Source organism: Schistocerca nitens, chromosome 1, assembly GCF_023898315.1.
Source record: "Schistocerca nitens isolate TAMUIC-IGC-003100 chromosome 1, iqSchNite1.1, whole genome shotgun sequence".
NCBI classification, from domain to species: domain Eukaryota; kingdom Metazoa; phylum Arthropoda; class Insecta; order Orthoptera; family Acrididae; genus Schistocerca; species Schistocerca nitens.
The window spans coordinates 191,585,616-191,609,867 of record NC_064614.1 but is presented as its reverse complement, the minus strand read 5'-3'; the positions used below and the strand labels follow the sequence as shown (position 1 = coordinate 191,609,867).

Here is a 24,252-nt window from a genome sequence, read left to right as displayed (position 1 = left end):
GTGAAGAAAGTCCTTTGAAGAAACATAGTGCATACATTTGTTTATTGACAGTTTTCCTCCGTATACAGGAGTCTGATGGCGATATTTAGTAATTTTTATACTATACTTCTTTGCAGGTTTTGCTATTGGTATTATTTTGTCCGTCTTCCACTAGTTAGGAAAAGAACTATGATTCTAAACAAATGCTGTACACTATCGTTACATACTCTAAAACAAGTCGGAACATTCGAAGGAATCTTTCCTGCTGATTTCGTTTTCGCCAGGGCTCTTAGTTGGATTCGTTCCTTTTATTATTTCAAGAATTTCTTGTTCCGTCATTTGATAGATTCTGTGTCTGTCGCCGTATTTGTTTTTAGTGCTCACTATCTGCTGTTTCCTCGTCTGATGTTGCAAAATAATCAAGCATGTAAGTGACTGTGTCTTCTTAGTCCTGTTCCGTATTTCTACCTCTGTTATCGCTTACTGAATCATGCTGCAGACTCAACCTTGGATTACTGTCGGTGGCAATTAAAATAGCAACCTCGTTCTTAATAGACAAAATTTTATCAAACTTTCCTAAATCAGATGGTATATTCTTTGCCATATAGAAGTAAATGCTAACGGAATAGAATCGTAAGCATACAGTTGCTTTTCCTACCACCACAGTACACTAGTATGAATACTGGTTTACATTAATGCGTCTACTCCTCTGTTGATAATTGTTAACAGCGGCGAGTTCCCTTTCGTTTCCTGCACTGAGAGTTCGGTACTTCCACATAATTCTAGATATTTTATTTTTGTACAATATGGCTCCCGAACAAAACCTAAATCTATATTGTTTTCTCGTACAAGGTGCAAAATACAATATGTTTCGGCGTGGGATCTTTACAGGATGATCTGAATGCACCAGATTTCTGGCATGATGAACTTTCTGTTTCCAAGGCACGACACAGTTGCAATTTCGGTTTGTTTTGATAGCTTTCATTCTGCAGTTTATCTTTTCTTCCTCCAGATTTAGGGCAAGTATGTCCGTTTCGAAGAGTTTTTCCACTTACAAAAATGGTTCAAATGGCTCTGAGCACTATGGGACTCAACTGCTGAGGTCATTAGTCCCCTAGAACTTAGAACTAGTTAAACCTAACTAACCTAAGGACATCACAAACATCCATGCCCGAGGCAGGATTCGAACCTGCGACTGTAGCGGTCTTGCGGTTCCAGACTGCAGCGCCTTTAACCGTACGGCCACTTCGGCCGGCTTTTCCACTTACAGGACAGTTTTAGAATGCGTAGTAGCTTTCAAGAGTCTTGTAAATTCTATAGGAGAGAGAAGTTCCCAGAACTGTTTGTAAATCTTTTGTAACAGCAGCCGATGTTTCTGACGGCACCGAAGCACATTCCGACATCACATTACTCAATTCGTTCTTGTATCGATTGATCTTAGCCTGGAAGATTTTACTTTCTAAAAGATCAGTCTGTATTAGCTGTTATTCCTCACTTTGATACTTGTGTACAAGCGGGGTGTCGTTTTCATCATTGTCTACTAACAGGCCCACATGCATTACCAGTGGGTCATGAGGCACACCCGTTGATGATTTATTTGCGTGCATTAGTATTGTTGGGAATAGCTCTCACACTTCTGACGCATTCAACCCCTTCTGGGAGCAGTACTGTACTGCTTTCACCATGCGGAGAAACTTCTAGCCTTCCGTCATCTATGAAGGTTTCAGTTATCGAAAACAGAGACAGAAAAAGCGGTCTTTGAGAGAAGATATCAGATTGTTCATTGCGTGTTCAGATTTCCTGTCCTTTAATGTACAGCTCAAAACTTGTATTATAGTGATTTAAAATGAATCGATGTAAAGCGTAATGAATGGACAAAATAGTTCATCCTAGATGTAATGTGAGCGAAGCCACCAGCATAGAGACACAGATTAACAATCAATTTTTGACACTAACGCGACTATGCAATACCACTGGGGAAAGATTAAATAAAGGTGTGATATAACGTTCTTCTCCGGGCTTCTTTAGTCCACACTTCGTTTCTTAATCGGCGTGTGCAGTCTGTCATACGCAGCAACTGTCAGCTGTAAATCAGACATACAGAGTTTTTGTCACGCCCTCCGTCACTCGTAGCGTAACAAGGACGAATAGGCAGCATACACGCACGATATTTCGTGCTATCACCTAAACTCTCAGATTTGAAAATGGCAGTTCTGCCGAAATATACGCTCTTGTGTTCCCGCTCAGAGTTGCTGTCACACCAAATGTCCACTTCAACTAAACGTCTCGCCATCTAACGAAAAATGTCTAACAGCAATAAACCGCAACACTTTCTGCACCCTTGACTGTCATCTACGAGTGAAACCTAGGAGGAACTGTTGAGATAAACCTCGACAGGATATTCACACACTCTCTCTCTCTCTCGTTGTCATATTCGAATTGCTGACTCATACTCTTAAACTCGCTAAAAATTGATTCGTCGTTTATAGATCGATGTGCATGTGAATTCTTTTATATTCAAATATAGAAATATTCGTTAACGATCTTGGATAAAAAACTGTGTCGTTGTTGCAGACTCTACATGCCTGGTATGGGGTAAGACGTGTTCGGGTACGGGCAATTGCTGGCTGTACAACGGAGAGACGCTGAGATACACGCTCAACTTCACGGCTGCAGGTAAGTCGCAGTCATTCACGTAGTCAGCACAATGGCACTCTGCAACTAAGACGTAGCGCAGTTCGCTCAGGTGCAATATTTCCTATCGATGTTGACACATACACTTTGAAAAAGTTGCAATTAAAGTATCGATAGCAGCCGTATCGCACGGCACCGACTGTCCTTTACTGAATTGTCAATGTTTTGTATAGTAGATAAGTACTAATCTAGAATGCAGGCCAAAATATGCGAATTATGAAATAAAAATCAGCAGTAAGGTTCTAATATTCCAAGTACAAAGAGAAATAAGGGTCCTGACATAGATTTTATGCTGCAGCAATGCAAACATATTTATAATGAAACCTCGTGTCTACTTGGGCTACGACTCTTACCACACATCGCCTAAAATTAATACTTTTAATGGTTTAGCCAGAAGTCCAGTTTATTTGTCGAGTGAATGTGGTCCTGTCTTGAACAAGACAAGTTCTTTGTAGAGAAAATATATTCTTGCCTGGTTGTTTAGCTCTTGCCACAGTCATTTATTTCAGAGAACTTACAAATTTCTCTAAAATTAGAGATAGGTACGCTTCTTGCGATCGAAAACATTGTAACACATTTTCCTAAAATCAAAATCTTTTGTGGGTACGTTTATATAAACTCACCAGAAGAACATATTGCAGAATAAATATTTTCATTTCACTAACTGCTTTTACACATGGAACTCGATTCTAAATACGTATTTTCTTTAATCGATGCTCACGAAGTCTAGGAATGTATCAGTCATATAATAAGTTCAGTTCACCTTGTCTTCATACTCCGAATTATTTAAACCGTATTCCAAAACAGAACGTAACAAACAACATTCAATTATTACTGATTTCTAGTAACTGAATGTAATTCAAATACATACGAAATATCCACCAAATTTTCTGAGTTTACACAAAAAAAAGAACGTATGTAACCCGCTATATGTGCTTGAAATATGGTAAGTTAGTTAGAGGCTGCATGTGCATTTACTCTTTACTACTGCGCTGATCTGTCCAGTATACTACATAGAAATTACAAGCTCTTTAATTGTCATAAAATTTGTTGAAAATGTTTAATAGAGATATTTTCAAGTGCAGTTAATACAACTGTAACAAATACGAGTATTTTTTCTATTAAATATTTTTCTGCGCATCATCTGATACTTTCAAAGCCGGTACTTTATTATTTCTTGCCTTAGTAGTCTAAAAATCTATTGAGAAGTTGATGTGGATACCGAAACAGTAGACATCGAAAAGAAATACCTGTTTATACTCTTGTTACTAATATAGAGTATCCCTACGAATACCGAAGCACTGTAAAGATTCGACGATTCTTTTACTTATTTTCGGCCTGCATATTTTGTATGTGGAAGCATCATAAACAGCACTTTCAGACAAACAGTTATTATTATTACTGTTACTATTATCATTACTACTATTATTGTCAGTTATTAAGAAAGGTAAGTGTCTAAGTGTCTGGATGATTAAATGAGGCTACATTTCCCTATATATATATATATATATATATATATATATATATATATATATATATATGATCCGGTGTTCATGCTGGGAACAAGCCGAGATGGTGTTTGTGTATGGCCATGCCGATGAAACCGGCGGAGACGCAGCACTGCTGTACCAAAACAAGTACCCTCGCAAACACCAACCACATCACCCAATATTTCAAGCCCTTTCTACGGCGTTTATGTTATTATGGGTCCTTTCAGACAGACGAACATCCGTGGAGTTGGCGGACTGTGCGTACACCAGATTTGGAGGACAATGTTCTACAGGATATTGAGACGAAACCTAACACAAGCTCTAGGCGAGTGGCCCGCCAACATGGTATAACCAAAGTACGGTTATGAGTATCTTGCATGACAAACGCTACTAACCCTGTCACCTGCAATCCCATGAAACATCTGTTGTGACTTGGATGCTATGCGCCTCTGTCCTTTGTTCCGGGACGATTTTTTGTTGTTACAGCATACCGGCCATTTCGCGACAAATATTCGTAGAACTTTTTTCCTCCATTTCCAGTCAGCCATCCGTCCCTGCAATTTGTCGGTGTTACTAATTTTCACCCTGTATATAGTCCCTTCTCCACGTGGATCCTGACAAGCAAACATACCTCGGGCTGCCAAGAAGACCTTGTCATTAACAACGTCTTTGCGGATCCAGTCGTACATATATATATATATGGTACACATACAACAGTAAGCAAATACTGCTAGAAGTCTCATGAAACTAATGTCATTTTATTGTAAATTACGAAGCGATCTCACACCTAGGAGAATTTTTTTGAAACGAGGTGTTACTGCTTAATTATCGCCTTGGAGTTTGATTTGATAGTGCGATAACTAGTGGATGTCTTCTCTCAAACATAGACTCCATCCTGTCAATGTTCAGTACATCGTGAGATAATAAAATGAAACACACTACTAGTTCGTACCCAACAATACCCTAAGCTCGAGAGGAAAGGAAATGTTACCTCTCCATGAGTGCGGATTCGAGAAAATAGTTGTAGCCTTCGTACGTACAAGGATTTTAAATTATATTTGGGAAATTCCTGTGTTAAACAAGTCTAGAGGTACTTCCGACGTTGTATAGTTTGGTTGAAAATGAATAAATCTAGCACAGAAGACAAATTTACGCTGATGCTAACCTATTATTTCTTTGACAGGTTTTGTAGCTATTGGGACGCTGTTTGACGCTGGTGTGTGGTACTTCGTGAAGGACCTGAAGATATTTGACGAGGAAGTGAAACCGAAAGAAGTGGAGGAGGTGCAAGAGAAGATCGTCTTGGAAGAATGACGGTTATACGAAACCGTGGGAGAAAATACCTTTGATCATTACCGTCTGTAACCATCACAGCTGAAGCAACTGGAAATTACGTTTATTTTGAGTCAAGAAGTGCTTGGCAGAAGGCAGAATTATCGAGTAGCAAAGTCTCTGCAACTGTCTTGTCTCTCTCCAAAATATTGTATTGATGAAATGTAGGACAGATACTATTTATAACTAAAATGAAATGCTTATGTTAAACGACTTTGCAAAGGACTCAGTCAACATATCAAAGTTTAAGTGCGACACCGCAAAATTCTTGTAATCTTACCATATACAACACTGCTCGAGTAATTACTGCAGTAATCATATGTCCCCATAACAGACACCCAACGGAATAGTCAGTAACTAAAAAGGAAGTGTTATTGTAAGGATAAAGCATACAGTTTTGCAAGAGAAAGTCGTTAAACGTTTATATATGTAAGTCTGAAAAATAAAATTTTTATTAAAAGAGCAATTACATTTCATCTCCAGAGATTTAAAATGTCATAGCAATACACATCAGTCATCCACTATTTCTTTCTACAAACAAGGTATCAAATTATTGTCCTTTTCCGTGAGACGTAATGAAATAAATTATTGGGAACGGGAACTCGTTGAAAAGCTAGCAGATTTTGGCATACAAACACGCTAGTTTTAGCACGGAAGACTTTCGATTCACTTGACTAATATTTCTATTCAGTGTTATTTTATCGTATCAAATGGATATTCGATACTGTCTGTGTGACCTAGTGTTGCAGCTAATCACAGTACATAATAAATAAATGTCTAACAATGAGTTGCGTGCTTGTAAACGAGACGATGGAGACAGTGGCTGAGATCTGATACTTACAGTCACTAAAATTTTATCTAAAATAATTGTTTCCTGACCAGAACTGATGTATATCTCATTATTGTCCAACAGTAGGAATGATTACCTTAAGTATAGTTTTTTCATCTAACATGTGTCTCCTTCGTCAAAAGTTAATTAAAAGTCGAATGTATTTCATTTTATAATTCGACGCCTCTCAAAAATATAGAAATATGAATATGAAAATGAGTATCTCAACTATTGTGAATTGGATTAAGTTCGCATTGTCTTAGAAACTTCGTCCACTCATTGCATTATTTGCTTTTTAGCATCTTCGTCCACTCCGTATATTGTTTACCTTGTACTGTCTTAGCAACTATGTTCACACATTATATTCCACAAATAATTATGTCACGATCGTGTGGGTATAGTGCTCACGAAATATTCATACGCCTTTTAAATCATATCATAACTGTCGTAAATGATTTTTACAGTCATATTTACCGCCACTTATTGACAACTGTGGCAGCAAATGAATAGTTTCCTACTCTAATCCATCTCAGGGGGTCAGTAATCTTGAATCAGTCGTTACTGATGGCAATTATTTCAGTGAGATCACCTTCAGTTGCCATAGTCTGGAAGGCTCGTGCAGCTACATAAGTCATACGGGCTTGAAGCTGTATATTGTTATCAGGCTGACGAACAAGAGACATTAAAGAGCATTATTCCTTCCTTCCTTTATTTCGCCTGGAATAACAGTATGTAACAGCAGTATCGGTTCTTGGCAATCCCTGTGGGCATGTTCTTCTTCATACTTACAATCTTTTAATTAACGTAGATTGTTCATTTTATGTTAGCCGCATATTTTTCTTCTCCATGTGACGCAGACACACCAACCACCCCATCGAAATATTGTCGTGATGCTTCTACGTATATGAATTACTTTCAGTATTTTGGTCCTAATTAAGAGTATCTATCAGTACTGGCTAAAATAAACAAGCGCTGCGAAACTTGCAACCAAGTATAGTGCCAGTTAACTTACACGTCTGTCCAACAGTATGCTAGAGCTTCAACATTACAAAGCAAAGAAAGATTATTGCTTCATGATACATCCGCTAAATTATTTACTCTCTTCTGTTATAACGTCCTGTTCCTTTCTTTGAGTGTTGAAATTGATGGAAACAGCAACGAAAACCCAAAACTATGCTCTTTAACTTTTTGTACAGCAATGTTAGCTACAGGTCTGCTAATATGTATTTTCATTGTAAATAGGTGCACTTTCGCCCATGACATATTTTCAGATGTGACCGGACCTTGATCCTTCCCACATCTCAACCACGTTGTGTCACTTGATATTGATGAACAGGTCGGTGAGAACTGTGTCATTCCCATCCGAATTGTTTCTTCTGTTTTACATGCTTCTACATGGCTTTATGAAGGACAGACACAATCAACGCAATAAGATGAGAAAAATTGAGCGACCGGTTTTCATTCAGAAAATTTTTTTGGAGCACAGTTTGTATTATTACTTACGGTATCGTTTAACGATGACTGACTAGCTAGTAGTTAGAGCGTGAAAAATTTACAGTTAAAATGCAAGGGGTAGAACGATGAATTGAGATTACAGCATGTAAAACAGCACGCTTCACCCACTTTGACTCTTCTACATCAAGTACCGACGTTTTTTTCCCGCTTTACTCCTCAGTCTAGCTACAGGAACAGAGATGAAGAAGAAACCTACGCACTAGTCCCCAGTACGCCATCAAACTGTAAATCAAATAACCGGAAGCGAAGATGCCTCACTTTGTGTAAACAGTCTTTTAGTAATGCACGCGTGTGAAGCCAAACTATTCGATTGTGCTGTGGACACTGGCATGTAGTGATGTCACGAGGGGCTGTCATAAAAGTTTAATATTCACCCCGAAAACGTAAACTTTAAACTTTATAAAGTTTATGTTTTTAGGGGTACTCAATGAGTAATACCTAAGATTACGCACTGTTGGACAATATGTTCCCAGTGGATTGTGTGTGTGAGAGAGAGGGTAGATGAACTGGGGGACAAGGACTGCCCTGCGTAGCGTCCTAGGTGATGTGGCATTACATCAGCCACGTAAGAAGACGGCCACTGGTCACCCCAGAAGGCTGTGTGATAAAGTAACAAAGCGAGAAGGGACGGCGGATGTGAGCGGCTGCGTGTCGGGTATAGAACCAGCTGATCACGGTACAACATGCCTTATCAATTAAATTGTTGCACTGTTTAGAGTTTTTTTTTTAATGTAAGTGTCATTGTTTTGGCACGATACGCTAGTGTAACACCGGTGTAATCTGCATACGGCGCAGATGGATAATAAGTCATTGTGTAATCGTATTTCGTAAATCTCTTTAAAAAACGTGCGCTCTTTATTCGACTACTAAGTCCTGACATACTTCACATCGTTCTATACCATTACAGCCATTCATCCTGATTCTAAGTCTGGCGAATCCACGACCAGCACTTCCACTGTGCAAAGGGGACACCATCATCAGAAAGACACAGGACACAGTATTTCAGGTACCTACAGCGAGATGCGACAGACGTACGTGTCCCCACTAGCAACCACGCCGAGTCACCAATAGGTTCTGTGACTGGTCTTGCTAACGCACTGGGAGTGTTGAAACTTACGTAATTAACGTTTTGTTTATGTGCGGGTACATGTCCGGTAACGGTCCAGATTGAAATCCATGCGTCACACAGTGCAGCAGAACTCCGCTAGAGGAGCCACCGCCACTACACGCCTGAGCCATTTTCTTTGGGCTCCTCTAGTGGCGTGCTACGGTACTGTGGCGGAAGTATTTCAGTCTGGACCAACACTGGCGACATCTGCCTGCATACAAACAAAACAGTAACTACGTATTTTTAATTTTTCAAGGTGGTAATTAAAACTTTATGAGTACTCCTCAGAGAAATAACAACACAGTAATGGGAAGTTGACACTTGAGAACACGATGGACTCAAATAGCACGACGTACGATGAGTCTCTTCCCCTCTGAGGACCTCCAACACTCGGAGCCACCTCTTCGGTATCTCGCTAGTTCTTGGACAGCGGCGACCTTCCACAGTCGGACCGCTACGGATGGCTTGCTAGAAGGCGGTGGTGGCGAGCCCCGGCTGGCCGTTGCCTCGCGCCATCAGGCTCTGCACGGCGCGCAGCTCCTGCACCTCGTCGTCGTCGTCGTCGTCGTCGTCGCCGTCGTCGTCGTCCTCGTCTTCGGCGCCGGTGGCGGCGCGGCGCCGCAGCTGCACCTCCGGGGCGTCGCGGCGCCGCCTGGGCAGGGGCGTGGCGCGCCGCCGCAGCAGCTTCTGGCGCTGGCTGGCGCTCAGCTCGCTGCCTCCGCCGCCCCTGCCAGACTCGGTCTCCTCCGCCTCCATGTCCGGGTAGATCCGTACGCGTCGCGCCAGCACGCACACCACTGCGTCCATCACCGAGGAACACAGCAGCAGCACTGCAAATATCACCACACTAATGCTTCACTACAACAACAGCGCTGTGTTCGCTACAGGTCGCAGGTTCGAATCCTGCCTCGGGCATGGATGTGTGTGATGTCCTTAGGTTAGTTAGGTTTAAGTAGTTCTAAGGTCTAGGGGACTGATGACCACAGATGTTAAGTCCCATAGTGCTCAGAGCAATTTGAACCATTTGTTCGCTACAGGGGAATGACTCCAGAAACAATCATATTAGATACTGGATAAATTAAATCAATTTTCTGGAAATTCCTGTTTCAACAAAGTGACTGACTGTGGCCATGGTGGTAAATGTTAGTACCACAACTGTTATGAATAAGCTGTTTTCTTCTGTAACATCACTCCTAATGTTGTATCTGCGACCGGAACGGTCGCGGTGTTGACGTGACGGAAAGCGCGGCGGGACCCACGGATTGGCCCGCGAACGACAATACAAACGGGAGAGAACGGACACGACCAACGAAGGACCAAACGAACAACAGAGTCACAAGCAAACCTAACTAGACAACCACATTCACTCGTCCACAGAGCAAGAAAGTTAATACGCTGTCTAAGGCGAGGCGGTATGTCCAGAGACGCAAGCAAGATTAGACTGGCCCTGTGAGCTTTTTTTTTCTTTATTGTTATTTTAACACCTTATACAAAAGGTGGGCTGGCAGCGGCAATATTACGCCGCTCTTCGGCCACAGACAGTACATATAGATACAAGGAAGATACAGAAAAACAAAACATAATAGTGGACAAAAAAAAACAGAAGACACACGAGTAAAAAACACAGAGCCGTTCACAGGTGTAGTAAAATAAAAAACGTTCAGCACTTGTACAGGACCACTGATGATTGAAATGATACACGTAAACGATGGAGCGTCGGCGGTGAAACACTAACACGATGGCACACACAAAGAAACGATGGCGATGATCTCCGGCGCGCTAATGTTCACTTCACGTGCACGAGTCCAGGGACCTGCCAAAAGGGGAAAATGTGGGGGAGGAGGGAGAGGGGAGGGTGTAGATGCCAGTGGCAGAGGAGATGGGAGGGGGAGGAAAGAAGGTATGGGGGGTAGGGGAAGCCTGGGGGAGGAGGGGTGAGGAAGGGAGGAAGGGAGGAGGGAGAGAAGGGAGAGAGGGTGCCCTATGGAAAAAACACAGGGTGTATAAGGGGAGGATCAAAGTTGGTAGGAGGGGTAGATGGAGGGAATGAGGGCATCATCAGGGAGGGGGAGTTGGTGGAAGCCATCTTGGGCGAGGGTATGGAGAGTGGAGAGATGGAGAGCAGGTGGGATGTGGGAATACAGGCGCAGCAGTGGAGGGGGGTGGGAAAGGATGGGATAGACAAGCGGGTGAGGGGGATCAAGTTTACGGGAGGTGTAAAGGATCCGTATCTGTTCGAGGAAAAGGAGGAGGTGAGGGAATGGAATAAGGTCATACAGGATCCGTGTGGGGGAGGGGAGACGGATGCGATAAGCAAGGCAGAGCGCATTGCATTCTAGGATTTGAAGGCATTTGTAAAACCCAATGAGCTTTTTTTTATTGAATTTCGATTCCCCCCGAAGGGGGCGGGCTGGAAGCAGCTCAGTACGCTGCTAAGCAGCCTACAGACTTTTTAAAAACGTAAGTAGAAAAGAAACAAGAAAAACAGGCGATAAAACGGTGACTTAAATTGTAAAACGGCGGAAAATTGTGGAAAGTTAAAACATAAAGCAAAGAGGTTGGCAATGTTAATAAAATACACAGGAATCAGACAAATAACATAGTAGACACACAATTAAAAAAACATGGCGATAGTCTGGTTTCTGTTCGCAAGAGATAAAAAAATCACACCCAGCTACAGTATGATGGCCGTTCGCTACACTTCCCAAAAGACACACAACACTGAACACTCACTGTAAAACACTCACTGTAAAACACTGCACGAAAAAGTCGGCACAAAGATGACACTCCCTAGCCAAGGGCAGATGGGGGTGGGGCCTGAATGAGGGGGAAAACAAGGAGGGAGGAGAGGAAAAAACGAAAGGGGGGGGACCAAAGGAGGGAGAGGACTCATAAGGGGGGAGAGGGGCAGAGCAGACGCGAGAGGGAATGGGAAAAGACAGACGAGGGAAATGCAAAAGGACTCGGGGGAGAGCAGGGGGGCAGAGAGAGGGTAGGTGGGGAAAAAAAAAGAGGAAGGAAGGGGGGACCCAGTGAGCGAGAGGCATGCACTTAAATACATGATCAGGGGCGCCGCTATTGGTGGAGACCTCTAGGGGTCTTCGATCTCCATGCCGTCTGGCGCGGATTCAAATTCCACGGCGCGTGGTACCAGACCTAAGTTCCAGAAGCTACTGCTGCGCCTATATAATCAGAACACCGTGCCAGCCCAGGCAGCCGGTGGTTTATACTTTTAATGATGATGACGGAGACAGCTGCTGAAAGCTTGAGTATGACGCCGCTTCAAACCGTTGCGTTCGTGTTGATTTTTCTTTTGTGCCAAAAAGTGTATTCTTCTATGCATCGTTTCGTCTCCTGATGCTGGAGACATCTCAGAGGCGGGGGAAGGTCCACTGGGAGCCGAACTGCACAGGACTGTTGTGCCCTGTTGTGAACCACTGAGGGCTACGGCGGGACGGAGCCTCTCCGTCGTTTCTAGGTCCCCGGTTTAATACATACATACCTACATACCCATCCAAACATAACATTGCGACGACGCCTATAGCACCATGGACGGTCAGCAGGGCGACCGTTGTTGCGGCTCTCTTTGACGTCTATACTGGTGCGATCAGCAACAACACTGGACACACGATTGGCACCACGTCGTCTCTTCAAATGAATCCCGATTCTGCGAACGGCATCACGCTGACCGTATCCGTTTGTGCAGCCCTCGGGGAGAAAGAATGTTGTCAGATTACTTCCGTCATTTCCACAGGGGCAGAGCAACTAGATTGATGGTGTAGCTGACACTGGGCAACTAAAATCATGTCTATGTGATAACATAGGCTTTCCCGGCGTAATAAGTCTAGAACGTCTCTTCGGGTTTGCTGCCGGATCCTAAAATCAACTTGACTCGATATTTCGGCGATCCAACTTGTCGCATCTTCAGGAGAATGCTGCTTCTGGATACTCCGAGAAGCAGATTCGTCGGACTATGGAGTTTGGACCATCTATGGAGGTGCATGGAGAGGAGCATACATCGGCGGACTTTCTTCCTTATGTTGGAGGCATATCGTTTAAGAGTGGACTAATTTTAAGGAATTTTAACATTAAGAGTGTGTTCCGTCCACCTTCTAAGATTAGGGCACTACTCGGCTCTGTGAAAGATGATTTGGGGCTTAGGAAATCCGGTGTGTAGAAATTCCGTGTCACTGTGGGAAGGCTTACATAGGCCGTTCGATTCGCACAGTGCATGACAGGTGTGTGGAACATCGCCGCCATACGAGGCTACAACAGCCAGAAAAATCGACAGTAGCAGAACACTGCTTAAATGAGGGACACAGTATGAAATTTGATGAAACTCTGGTAGTTGTCAACATTTCCAGTTTTTGGAACAGTTTCTATAAAGAGGCGAGCGAAATTAGGTCGGCAGATAATTTGATCAACAGCGACAATGGGTTTCCTCTTAGCAAGACGTGGAATCCTGTATTGTCCCGCATCAAAACTGAACGTTCTTCGGTGCGGCCCTGAGTGCGATATATCGTTGCCAGCAGTGTTTCACTAAGGGCAGCGCCACCTCCCTGTCTTGTTGGGCAGTACCCGTGATGGGCGGCGTGCCCCGTGTACTGAACCGTGGCTATAAAGGACGTCGCTTTGCAGCCTGGCGTCAGTTCTCAGCGGGACTCATCAGCAGAAGCAGCATTCTACTGAAGATAGCGACCAGTTGGATCGCCGAAATATCAAGCTGATTTTAGGATCCGGCAGCAAACCCGAAGAGACTTTCAAGATCACGTCTAGTTTGCATAGCCTGTTATTTGGTCAGCAAGATTTACATATCTGACATGTTAGGACCGGTGTCTCTCCGAGCTCAGTGCCCTTATCTTTCAACAAGGTAACACAAGACTGCCTGTTGCACGTGTCCGTCTGACCTACGCATATAAAAATAGTGTTCGATTGTCACCCTGGAGAGCACCTTCTCCTGATGTCACATCCATTAAAAAATCGAAAACGTCTGGTCATGGATTGCCGAGATAACAGGCACGCCACCGCATTCCAGCCGCTACGACTGATGGAGTGTGGCGTACAGCTGAAGCAGTGTGGATAAAGCGTACCCGTGTCTGCCCGAGATGGCAGCTCTGTGTACTAAATTTCGCACCCTGAGTACCCTCAAATCATCTACAGATGTATTCTTCCTGTTATACAGTACACACACAATAAGCATCTGCTACTGGTGTTACAATAGTTATCGCCAGCTCTGTAAAAAACTGTAAAATCTACAAAATAAAAGCTGTAAAATCTACGAGAATAATTTACGATGTTGACGATACCAGGCGAATCGCAGCACTCTTAAGACAAAGCATGTTGTTTAGTGGTATGTCAAAGATAGTTAGAGAGTGTACTCCATCGTTTCTTTTCATTTTTAGGTCTCATAATTTTATCAACCATTTAGAATGGCTGGCTGCAGTGCGCTAGCAATGCTAACGTTTTGCAGCACAAAACTCACCAAAGACGAAGAACGTCACGCTGAGCTCCAGTCCTCTCGAGTGGTACAGCTTACACGAGTATTCTCCTTCGTCCCAGAATTCACAGTGAGAATCTAGAACAGTAATACATACACAACACTATGATTTTTGGCTAAAACTACTGACCGCTTATCGACGCGAAACAGGAATTAAACAGAAAAAATTAGGAATGATCTTACATGCAACGATGAATTATGGAATAATATTCAAGAAGACGAAGAACCAGTTTCCGCTCTAATGAAAGCAAATGTCTAATCAGGAAGTTTTTTATTTTCTTGTTGACATATTAATTCCGACTATACGAAGTCGTACAATATACAGTCTACCCTACGAAAATTTACATCGCTAGAAAAGTCATACACCCAATATCTGGGAGTAGGCATTAGGAGTGATTTAAAATGGAATGACCATATAAAATTAATCGTCGGTAAAGCAGATGCCAGACTGAGATTCTTTGGAAGAATCCCAAGGAAATGTAGTCCGAAAACAAAGGGAGTAGGTTACAGTACACTTGTTCGCTCACTGCTTGAATACTGTTCACCTGTGTGGGATCCGTACCAGATAGAGTTGATAGAAGAGATAGAGAAGATCCAATGGAGAGCAGCGTACTTCGTTACAGGATCATTTAGTAATCGCGAAAGCGTTACGGAGATGATAGATGAACTCCAGTGGAAGACTCTGCAAGAGAGACGCTCAGTAGCTCGGTACGGACTATTGTTGAATTTTCGAGAACATACCTACACCGAGGAGTCAAGCAGTATATTGTTCCCTCCTAAGTATATCTCGCGAAGAGACCATGAGGATAAAATCAGAGAGATTAGAGCCCACACAGAGGCACATCGACAATCTTTCTTTCCGCGAACAATACGAGACGGGAATAGAAGGGAGAAACGATAGAGGTACTCAAGGTACCCTCCGCCACACCCCGTCAGGTGGCTTGCGGAGTATGGATGTAGATGTAGACGTAGATTTATTACAATCCTAATTTTTCGAACAGTACTAACTTATAAACCTTTGCAATTTATTCAGTCTCTTTCACAAATCCTTTATGCAACTGAAATTTTCATCCAGGCATACAGACTTCAATTTCAGGAACCCTCCCCAAATCACTGTAGGAAAATGCCAGATGCTTCTTTTGCAGAGACGATAACCATTTCTCGGTCCATTTTTTGCAGTAGGAGGGAGGACTATATTAATTAGATTAATGTTTTATTAAGCGACTCAACATATCGCAAAATAGATAAGGATCCTACTACCCGAGTGGTGAGGAAAATAGCAGACCTTCTGACTAACAGTTCCTTACCAAAGGAGGTAATGAAGAAACTAAAACCAAATAATTCAGTTCCACCTAGGCTATACGGATTGCCGAAGATCCACAAGGGTAACGTGCCATTACGTCCAATTGTGAGTAACATTGGAGCAGCCACTTACGACTTAGCAAAGTATTTGGCGTCTTTGCTCAAACCAATGGTAGGAAAGTATCCACATCACATAAAGAATTCTAGTGATTTTATCAGCAGACTTAAGTTATTAGAGCTGCAAAGTTATAACTTGTTGGTCAGCTTTGACGTAGATCCACTTTTTTATAAATGTACCTCTTGTGGACTCACTACACCTCATTGGCAATAGGTTTGGAGCTGACATTGCAGCGCTGTTTGAACACACCCTCTCCTCTACATATTTTTTATTTAACAACGAGTTTTATGAACAATCAGACGGCCGTCGCCATGGTGAGTCCTTTGTCTCCCCTGGTGGCCGATCTTTTTATGGAAGATTTTGAGGAGCGATCACTCGCCCAGCCACTTTTAAACCAACAGTATTTTGGCGATACGTTGACGATACTTTTATAGTTTGGCCTCATGGTTTGGATCGTCTGCGAGAGTTCCTACAACATCTGAAATCCATACACGAAAACATAAAATTTACTATGGAGTTTGAGAAGGAGGGTTGCCAGCCGTTCTTAGACGTAATGGTGCGATGTAAGAGCGATGGCACACTTGGTCGTTCGGTATATAGAACGCTCACTCACACAGACTTCTACTTGCAAGCCGCTAGTTGCCAACATCCAGCACAAACGATGGGTGTTTTGAAGACATTGATTCACTGAGCCGACGTCATCTCTGACACCGATAGTTTGCAAACGGGACTGGAGCACCAGCAGACCGTATTTCTGAACAATGGGTATTCGTCCCAGCAAGTGGAGACAGAAGTGCAGACCTGTAAACGACGGAGTAATGAAGAGGAAGAGGCCTTTAAAACGACTGCCTATTTAGCATATATTGGTAATATTTCAGCGCAAATAGGCAGAATACTATGAAAATATAAAGTGAAAGCAATCTTTCGCCCTCCTGCAAAAATTTCATCGTTGTTTTGATCTGTCAAAGACGACCTAGAGCTGCGCAAGGCTGGTGTTTACAGGATTCCGTGTGAATGCGGCAAATCTTATATAGGGCAAACGACGCCTACTGTGCAGGATCGCGTTGTAGAACATCAGCGGCATGCTCGCCTTCTTCAGCCTTGTAAGTCTGCCATCGCCGAACACTGAATTTCCACTGGTCGTGGCAAGAATTACGATGAGACAAAAATTGTGGCCCATACGTCTAACTTTTGGAGTTCTATTATTAATGAATCCGTGGAAATACGGATGTCTGCCAATGAGTCTCATTAATCGTGACGGCGGTTGCCAGTTGAATTCGGCATGGAATCCAGCCGTCGAAACTCTTCGTGTCCGCCGTAGCCGGCGTAGTTCTGTGATGGAACCGCAGGGAGACAATCGAACTGATATCGATGCGGCGAGTTTTGACCACGGAGAGCGCGCGGCGCAGCAGAATCAAACGCGCTTAAGTAGGGCACACGCAACGCCAAGTGAATCCACTACGCATGTGCCGGAGGGGCCTTAAATACGAGAGCTCAGAGAGTTTTTGCCAGTATCACCTGAAGATGGCCAGAAGACTCTGCGCCGAAATATTGTGGAAGGAAGTTGCAAACATCCGGCAGTTCCCATGAAATTTTGTGGAACAACAGAATTCATTCTGTCATTTGCATCTACGAATTCAATTTTAATTTTATTTATTAATTTTTTGTGTCCAGTGCCTTTTAATTCATATTTCCGTTACTTTACGCCTCATCGAACCCTTTGGACGAACAATTGTAGTGGTAGGCGTACCATGCTTGCGATGATCTCACACTTCCTGGTAGGATAGGGACGCACCTGCGTAATGTTACTGTATGGGGAAATGCCACTGTTCCGCCTCAGCTATGTTGATGTAAGCGCTAGAATTTCACCAGCAACCGCAAACCAAAGATGACTTTAAAACCTCAAACATAGAAAGAGCTAATTACTCTTGCTGCCGGCGTCTGCAGGTATCTCATTAACTCGTTGACACTTGCATCACATACAGAGGGATTGGCACAAAAGTAAACAGAGGTTGGCTTGCAGGATGGCTAGGCCATAACTTTAATTGCGTCCTCATGACGGGCAGCAGTGGCCCAGGAATGTACTGTCGACACTACAGGAAATGGCCTCGCTGTAAACTTTACGACCAGAGGAGTGCGGCGTAGCTGTGTCAAATGCCACATGCCAGAAGCCATGTTGGCAAACGCGAGATCTTCGGCACGTGTAACCACGGTGGAATATATCTTTATTCCCAGCCTTTGTTGCCATACCACAAGGTATTATTGATCGTTATCAGTAACAATTTAGAGTTACGTCAAGTGAACTGAAGAAACCTATCGTGTAGTGTCCTCTTTTCTTGGCGGGGGGTAATAACGCCATTGGCGCTTCTTGATACAGATACAGGCACCGAAAACATTGCGGAACATCCTGCCCTGGTGTCAGTCAGTCACCGCCCACAGTTCTCGGAAACTGATCACGGCGCGCAAATCTCGTTCAAATGCGTGCCAGAAATGTTGAACACGACTGACGTGACGTTACCGAGGGAGGGAAAGGGAGACGTGAGGAGCGGCGGTGCGAGGGTGACGGGGAGAGAGTTACGAAAGCGTTGTGATGGGCGTAAAGTGTTTATAAAACCATTCCGTCACAAGTCATTATGTATCGCACTGCAGGCGAATGAATGGATGCCAATTAATTACGTTTCTGACAACGTTAATCTTACATGGCTCGCCGGCGAGATACAGTGTCAGAAGCACCAGTGGTATCATTTTATCATACGTAAACGTCCCCTACATGACAATACCTAGCTTGTCTTTAATTCGAATCAGGAACATCAATAAAAATGAAGCGCAACAAGGTTTTTTTTTTTTTTTTGTTTTGTTTCAAATCACTTGGTATGAGTGGCAACCACAGCTGTGATGGTATATTTCAAAAGATGAAATCCGCACTAGCTGCGTCAAAATGATTTATTAATGACGACTACATTCATGACACTTTAGTCACTTCTTCAGATGACAAACTGCTGAATCGTAATTAGAACTATCTTCAAACAGTAACTACAGAATTAATATAATACAGATTTGCATGTGAGGTATACGGACCTTTCAACACACAATGTACTGAAATTTTTCATAAGGATAAAAAAATAAAAGTCTCTTGTGCTCAAAATTGGTTGAATTAGAGAAAGACATAACACTAGAAATAATTTTTTTCAATAACAACCGGCATCATGAAACGTTGAGAAGAACCCCTAACCTTACCGAACATACGTGGTACGTCTTCTCTTATGCAAAAACTGGATTAACAAATCCCGTCCTAGCAAAAATGCACAGCAGTGCATGCGCGGAGCCAGGGGAACCAACTCAGCGGGGCACAGGTCACAAATAAACGTGAAAATAAACGGCAAAGTGCCAGACTAAATCATTGTATAAATGCGGATAAGTATTGGAAGATAGAGAAACTCTGTATACAGCAAAAAAAGGGGAAAGGTAGCAGATCTTAGCAGCATTTCAACAGGAAGATATTACAGTAACGTAACAGAATCACAATAACATGCGAAATATTACGTAACAGAAGGAGTAGGAGGAGGAAGGAAACGAAGCCACAAAAGCCGTGGGAAGAGGGTGATTTTCCGCATACGAGGTGTGAGAGAAATGTAATGAGACTGAAATACATGGAGGGGTCTGTCTACGCTGCTTGTTCTGCTTGAGTTCGGTGTGTCCATCCATTTCAGATGCTTAGTCCGAGTTTTAGCTCAGTACAACCATCACCTGATTTTTGAGAGCGCCATTAGTGAAGTTGTATTTTTGTTGTGTGTTACGAAAGTGGAACAGCGGAATTTAGAGCAACGTTACGCCATCAAGTTTTGTGTTAAACTTGGGAATCCGCGAGTATGACCTCTGAAAAGTTGAAGCAAGCCTACGGGGAACATTCCTCATCAAGAGCACACGTTTTTCGCTGACACAAATCATTTTTTGGAGACCAAGAACACGTTGAAGGTGAACTTCGCTTCACCTTCAAAAACCGACGAAAACGTAGAATGTAGCGTGCTCTTGTGATATCAGAGTGACGTTAAAAATAAGTATATTGGGTGACCGGTTAAACTTAAACGCTTCCACCGTACACCAAATTTTGACCCACGTTTTGCACATGTGAATAGCTTGTACCAAAACAGAGCCGAAAAACCTCACAACTGAGCTGAAGGACTATCGGAGAAACGTGTGTGTAGATCTTCTTGAGCGGACTGCCAATGACCACGTATGGTAGAGGCGTTTGGTCACAGGTGGTGAATTCTGCGTTCTTGAGTACGATGCTGAGACAGAGCAGTAAAGTGAGGAATACCACACTGAGACATGTCGACCGAAAAAAGCTCGAATGAGCAAATCAAATATCAAAATTATGGTGAATTGCTGATAGTAAGGGTATAGTGCATAAAGAATTTGTTCCTCCAGGACAACCTACAAAGACGTGCTTGAAAGGCTCAGGAAAAGGGTGAATCCAATGAGACCAGACATTGCGAACAAGTTGATGCTGCATCGTGACAACGCCCATGTCATACGGCCACTTCCATCGTGAAATTTCTGAGCTCAAGACGCATTGTTGTTGTTGTTGTTGTCCCCCCCCCCCCCCCACTATCATAGTCCATGTGACTTTTTTTGTTTCCAGAAATTGAAAAATCTCTTAAAAGGACGTCATTCTGGGACTCTGAAGAACATTCAGAAGAATGCGACCGACATGTTAAACGCCCTACCAGTTGAAGCCTTTCAGCGCTGATACCAAGAGTGGGGACAACGACTGCGCCAGTGTATAGCTGCTGAAAGGAACTACTGTGAAGGGAACAATATTGTTGTTTGAAAACTAAAAACTCTAGAAGTCAAAAAATCAGTCCATCATTTTTTCACATACCTCGTAACACTGGAGACAGAGTGTACATCGAGCGCCCACGACCTCACCGCTATAAGATCCGGCGAGGTTCCATTCTTCACCGATTACTGAGTGTTGTCCGTCAGTCTGGGACACTTACCAGATACAGCTAATGGACAAAATAGAAAAGGTCCAAAGAAGAGCAGCACGTTCCGGTACTGGTTTGTTTAATAACGCAAGTGTTTTACGGAGATGCTCGTAGAAATCCAACGGTAGAGGCTAGAGGAGAAGTGTTCTGCAGGGTGGAGGAGAGCCAAGCGACTTATTACGTCTTGCTACATACATTTCATGGAACGGTAATGACGAACAAATCAGAGATTGAAGCCTATATGGGAGCTTACCGGGTGTGGTTCCTAGTGTACGTTGTTTCCTAATGGAACCGGAAAAGGGGGCGTGTAGGGCGAGGGATATGATAGCTGTAACAAATGTACTGTGTGCCAGCCATTATGAGGTGGAGTCTAGATTTAAAGGTACATCTACATCTACATTCATACTCCGCAACCCATCTGACGGTGTGTGGCGGAGGGTACCCTGAGTACCTCTATTGGCTCTCCCTTCTATTCCAGTCTCATATTGTTCGTGGAAAGAAAGATTGTCGGTATGCCTCTGTGTAGGCTCTAATCTCTCTGATTTTATCCTCATGGTCTCTTCGCGAGATATACATCGGAGGGAGCAATATATTGCTTGACTACTCGATGAAGGTATTTTCCCGGAACTTCAACAAAAGCCGGTACCGAGCTACTGAGCGTCTCTCTTGCAGAGTCTTCCACTGGAGTTTATCTATCATCTCCGTAACGCTTTCGCGATTACTAAATGATCCTGTAACGAAGCGCGCTGCTCGCAGTTGGATCTTCTCTATCTCTTCTATCAACCCTATCTGGTACGGATCCCACACAGGTGAACAGTATTCAAGCAGTGAGCGAACAAGTGTACTGTAACCTACTTCCTTTGTTTTCGGATTGCATTTCCTTAGGATTCTTCCAATGAATCTCAGTCTGGCATCTACTTTACCGACGATTAATTTTATATGGTCATTCCAGTTTAAATCACTCCTAATGCCTACTCCCAGATAATTTATGGAATTAACTACTTCCAGTTGCTAACCTGCTATATTGTAGCTAAATGATAAAGGATCTTTCTTTCTACGTATTCGCAGCACATTAGACTTGTCTGTATTGAGATTCAATTTCCATTCCCTGCACCATGCGACAATTCGTTGCAGATCCTCCTGCATTTCAGAACAAATTTCCATTGTGCAACCTCTCGATATACTACAGCATCATCCGCAAAAAGCCTCAGTGAATTTCCGATATTATCCACAAGGTCATTTATATAGATTGTGAATAGCAACAGTCCTACTACACTCCCCTGCGGCGCACCGGAAATCACTCGTACATCGGAAGACTTCTCTCCACTGAGAATGACGTGCTGCGTTCAGTTTTCTAGGAACTCTTCAATCCAATTGGTCTGATAGTCCATATGGTCTTACTTTGTTCATTAAACGACTGTGGGGAACTGTATCAAACTCCTTGCGGAAGCCAAGAAACACGGCATCTACCTGGGAACCCGTGTCTTTGTCCCTATGAGTCTCGTGGAAGAATAGCGCGAGCTTGGTTTCACACGATCGCCTTTTTCAAAACCCATGCTGATTCCCACAGAGTAGATTTCTAGTCTCCAGAAAACATAATACATGTTCCAAAATTCTACAACTGATCGACGTTAGAGATATAGGTCTATAGTTCTGCACATCTGTTCGACGTCCCTTGCTGAAAACGGGGATGACCTGTGCCCTTCTCCAATCTTTTGGAACGCTACGCTCTTCTAGAGACCTACGGTACACCGTACGTATTGACCTTTCCGCTACGTCCATCACGATGGCAGCCAGTACTGGGCCTGATACGTCGTGGCTACTGGAACTCTCCCTAATGAAAACAGCAGCTTTCCCTGCCTTAGTTGATGTTCCTGTTCTGTTCCGAAGATGGAGAGCTCTGAGTTTCAAATTTCCTGGTCGTTTTCTCGTTTCCGATGCATTCAGGAAATTATTCTTCCTTCCTTCTTCGTTACTGCTGTCTGCCAGTTCTCCATAACAGTCTCCAAAACGCTGCATCTCACTCTTCATGATCGACATTTGACGGTTTAAATTCTCCTAATGGACAACTTCTGAAACTGTGAAATATTTTTGCTACGTTTTGCCGTGTAGCGTATACAACTAGTCACACTGTATCTTACAAGCTATAATGGGATTCATGCAACACTCGATGATAAAATACATGTAGAAAACAAACTAAAAACTGCACATCCTAGATCATATGTTGAACTAATAATTATTATTAATCCATTAAGACGAGATCGAATCTCCTAATTTCGCTCATAGTGCCTACTAAATCATCTTGATACAGTTAATTAGCACAAAGACAGATTTATTATCTTTTCCAAAAGTCAAATAAAATGTGCGCGTTGGGTCGTCACTCACCAACTAACGCTCTGAAACCAAAGGAGATGGGTAGCAGCGCTAGGAGGCCCACCACAGTGTTGAGACTTCCCAGGCCGATGGCCTTGTCCTCCGGTTCAAGGCATCTGCAACAGGTAAAGCCCACTCCAGCACAGCAACTCACACAAAGATTGTTTCAGGTAATGTATGCAAGCTTACTGATACCAAAACACCATAACCAAGAAGACTGGGGAAATAGACATTGTAATGCAGACGAAAAAATAAAAAGTTGAAAGCAAAATGTAACAGCTTATTGAGTTTTTAGGAATACCTTTCTACAGGATTAGCCTAAAGGAAGTACTGTCGAAGTTTTACAGAGAGGAGACTTTTAATAGCGGACTGAAATACATCGTTCAAATAGTAGGCCATCAGCATCATCTGAATGTTTGTGGCTGTTCACTGATGATGCTGTTGTATCTACAAATTCGCATCATTAGAAAATCGTAACGAAATTCAGAAAGACATGCAGACAATCTACGCTTGGTGGAAGAAGCGGCATCTTGCCTTCCGCGTAAACAAATGTAACGTAGGGCGCATAAACAGGCAAAAGTCTTCGTTTGTGTATGATTTCACCATCGCCAAACAGTCGCTGGAAGTAGTCATGTCCGTTAAATACCTGGTAGTAAATATATGGAACAATTAGAAGTGGAGCGCACACTTAAAATCAGTCACAAGAAAGGCAGATGCCAGAATGAGTTTCATTGAACAATGCTCACGAAACGTAGTGCACACGCGGAGGTAGCTTACAAAACACTCGTTCGACCAACACTGCGACACTGGTGCTCAGTCTGGGACACATATTAGACAGGGCTAATAGAGAAGACAGATAGATGACAGCGTGTTTAGACACAAGGTTTGTAAATCTATCTAGCTTCGTGATATTAGGAATTGTGAATAATAACCAAAGAAATTATTCAATCTAGAAATTTTATGTTTTACATGTAAGAAAGCAAGACATTGTTCTACTAATCTACGATCAAAAATATTCAAGAAATGT

General features: G+C 43.0%; 2 protein-coding genes across 2 annotated transcripts in view; one reads left to right on the top strand and one right to left on the bottom strand.

The window, feature by feature from the left end:
• Window positions 1–5,934, top strand: part of LOC126245300 (solute carrier organic anion transporter family member 74D-like) — a 100,973-nt gene extending 95,039 nt beyond the window's left edge. The window contains exons 10-11 of the mRNA XM_049948303.1: window positions 2,554–2,655; window positions 5,347–5,934. Coding sequence (XP_049804260.1) covers window positions 2,554–2,655; window positions 5,347–5,477 — 233 coding nt within the window. The 3' untranslated portion in view covers window positions 5,478–5,934. The remainder of the gene's footprint in view (window positions 1–2,553; window positions 2,656–5,346) is intronic.
• Window positions 5,935–6,074: 140 nt separating this feature from the next.
• LOC126236539 (solute carrier organic anion transporter family member 74D-like) overlaps window positions 6,075–24,252 on the bottom strand; it is a 91,609-nt gene continuing 73,431 nt past the window's right edge. The window contains exons 9-11 of the mRNA XM_049945962.1: window positions 23,238–23,341; window positions 14,430–14,522; window positions 6,075–9,777 (exon numbers count right to left, since the gene is read on the bottom strand). Of these exons, the coding sequence (XP_049801919.1) occupies window positions 9,416–9,777; window positions 14,430–14,522; window positions 23,238–23,341 (559 nt within the window). The 3' untranslated portion in view covers window positions 6,075–9,415. The remainder of the gene's footprint in view (window positions 9,778–14,429; window positions 14,523–23,237; window positions 23,342–24,252) is intronic.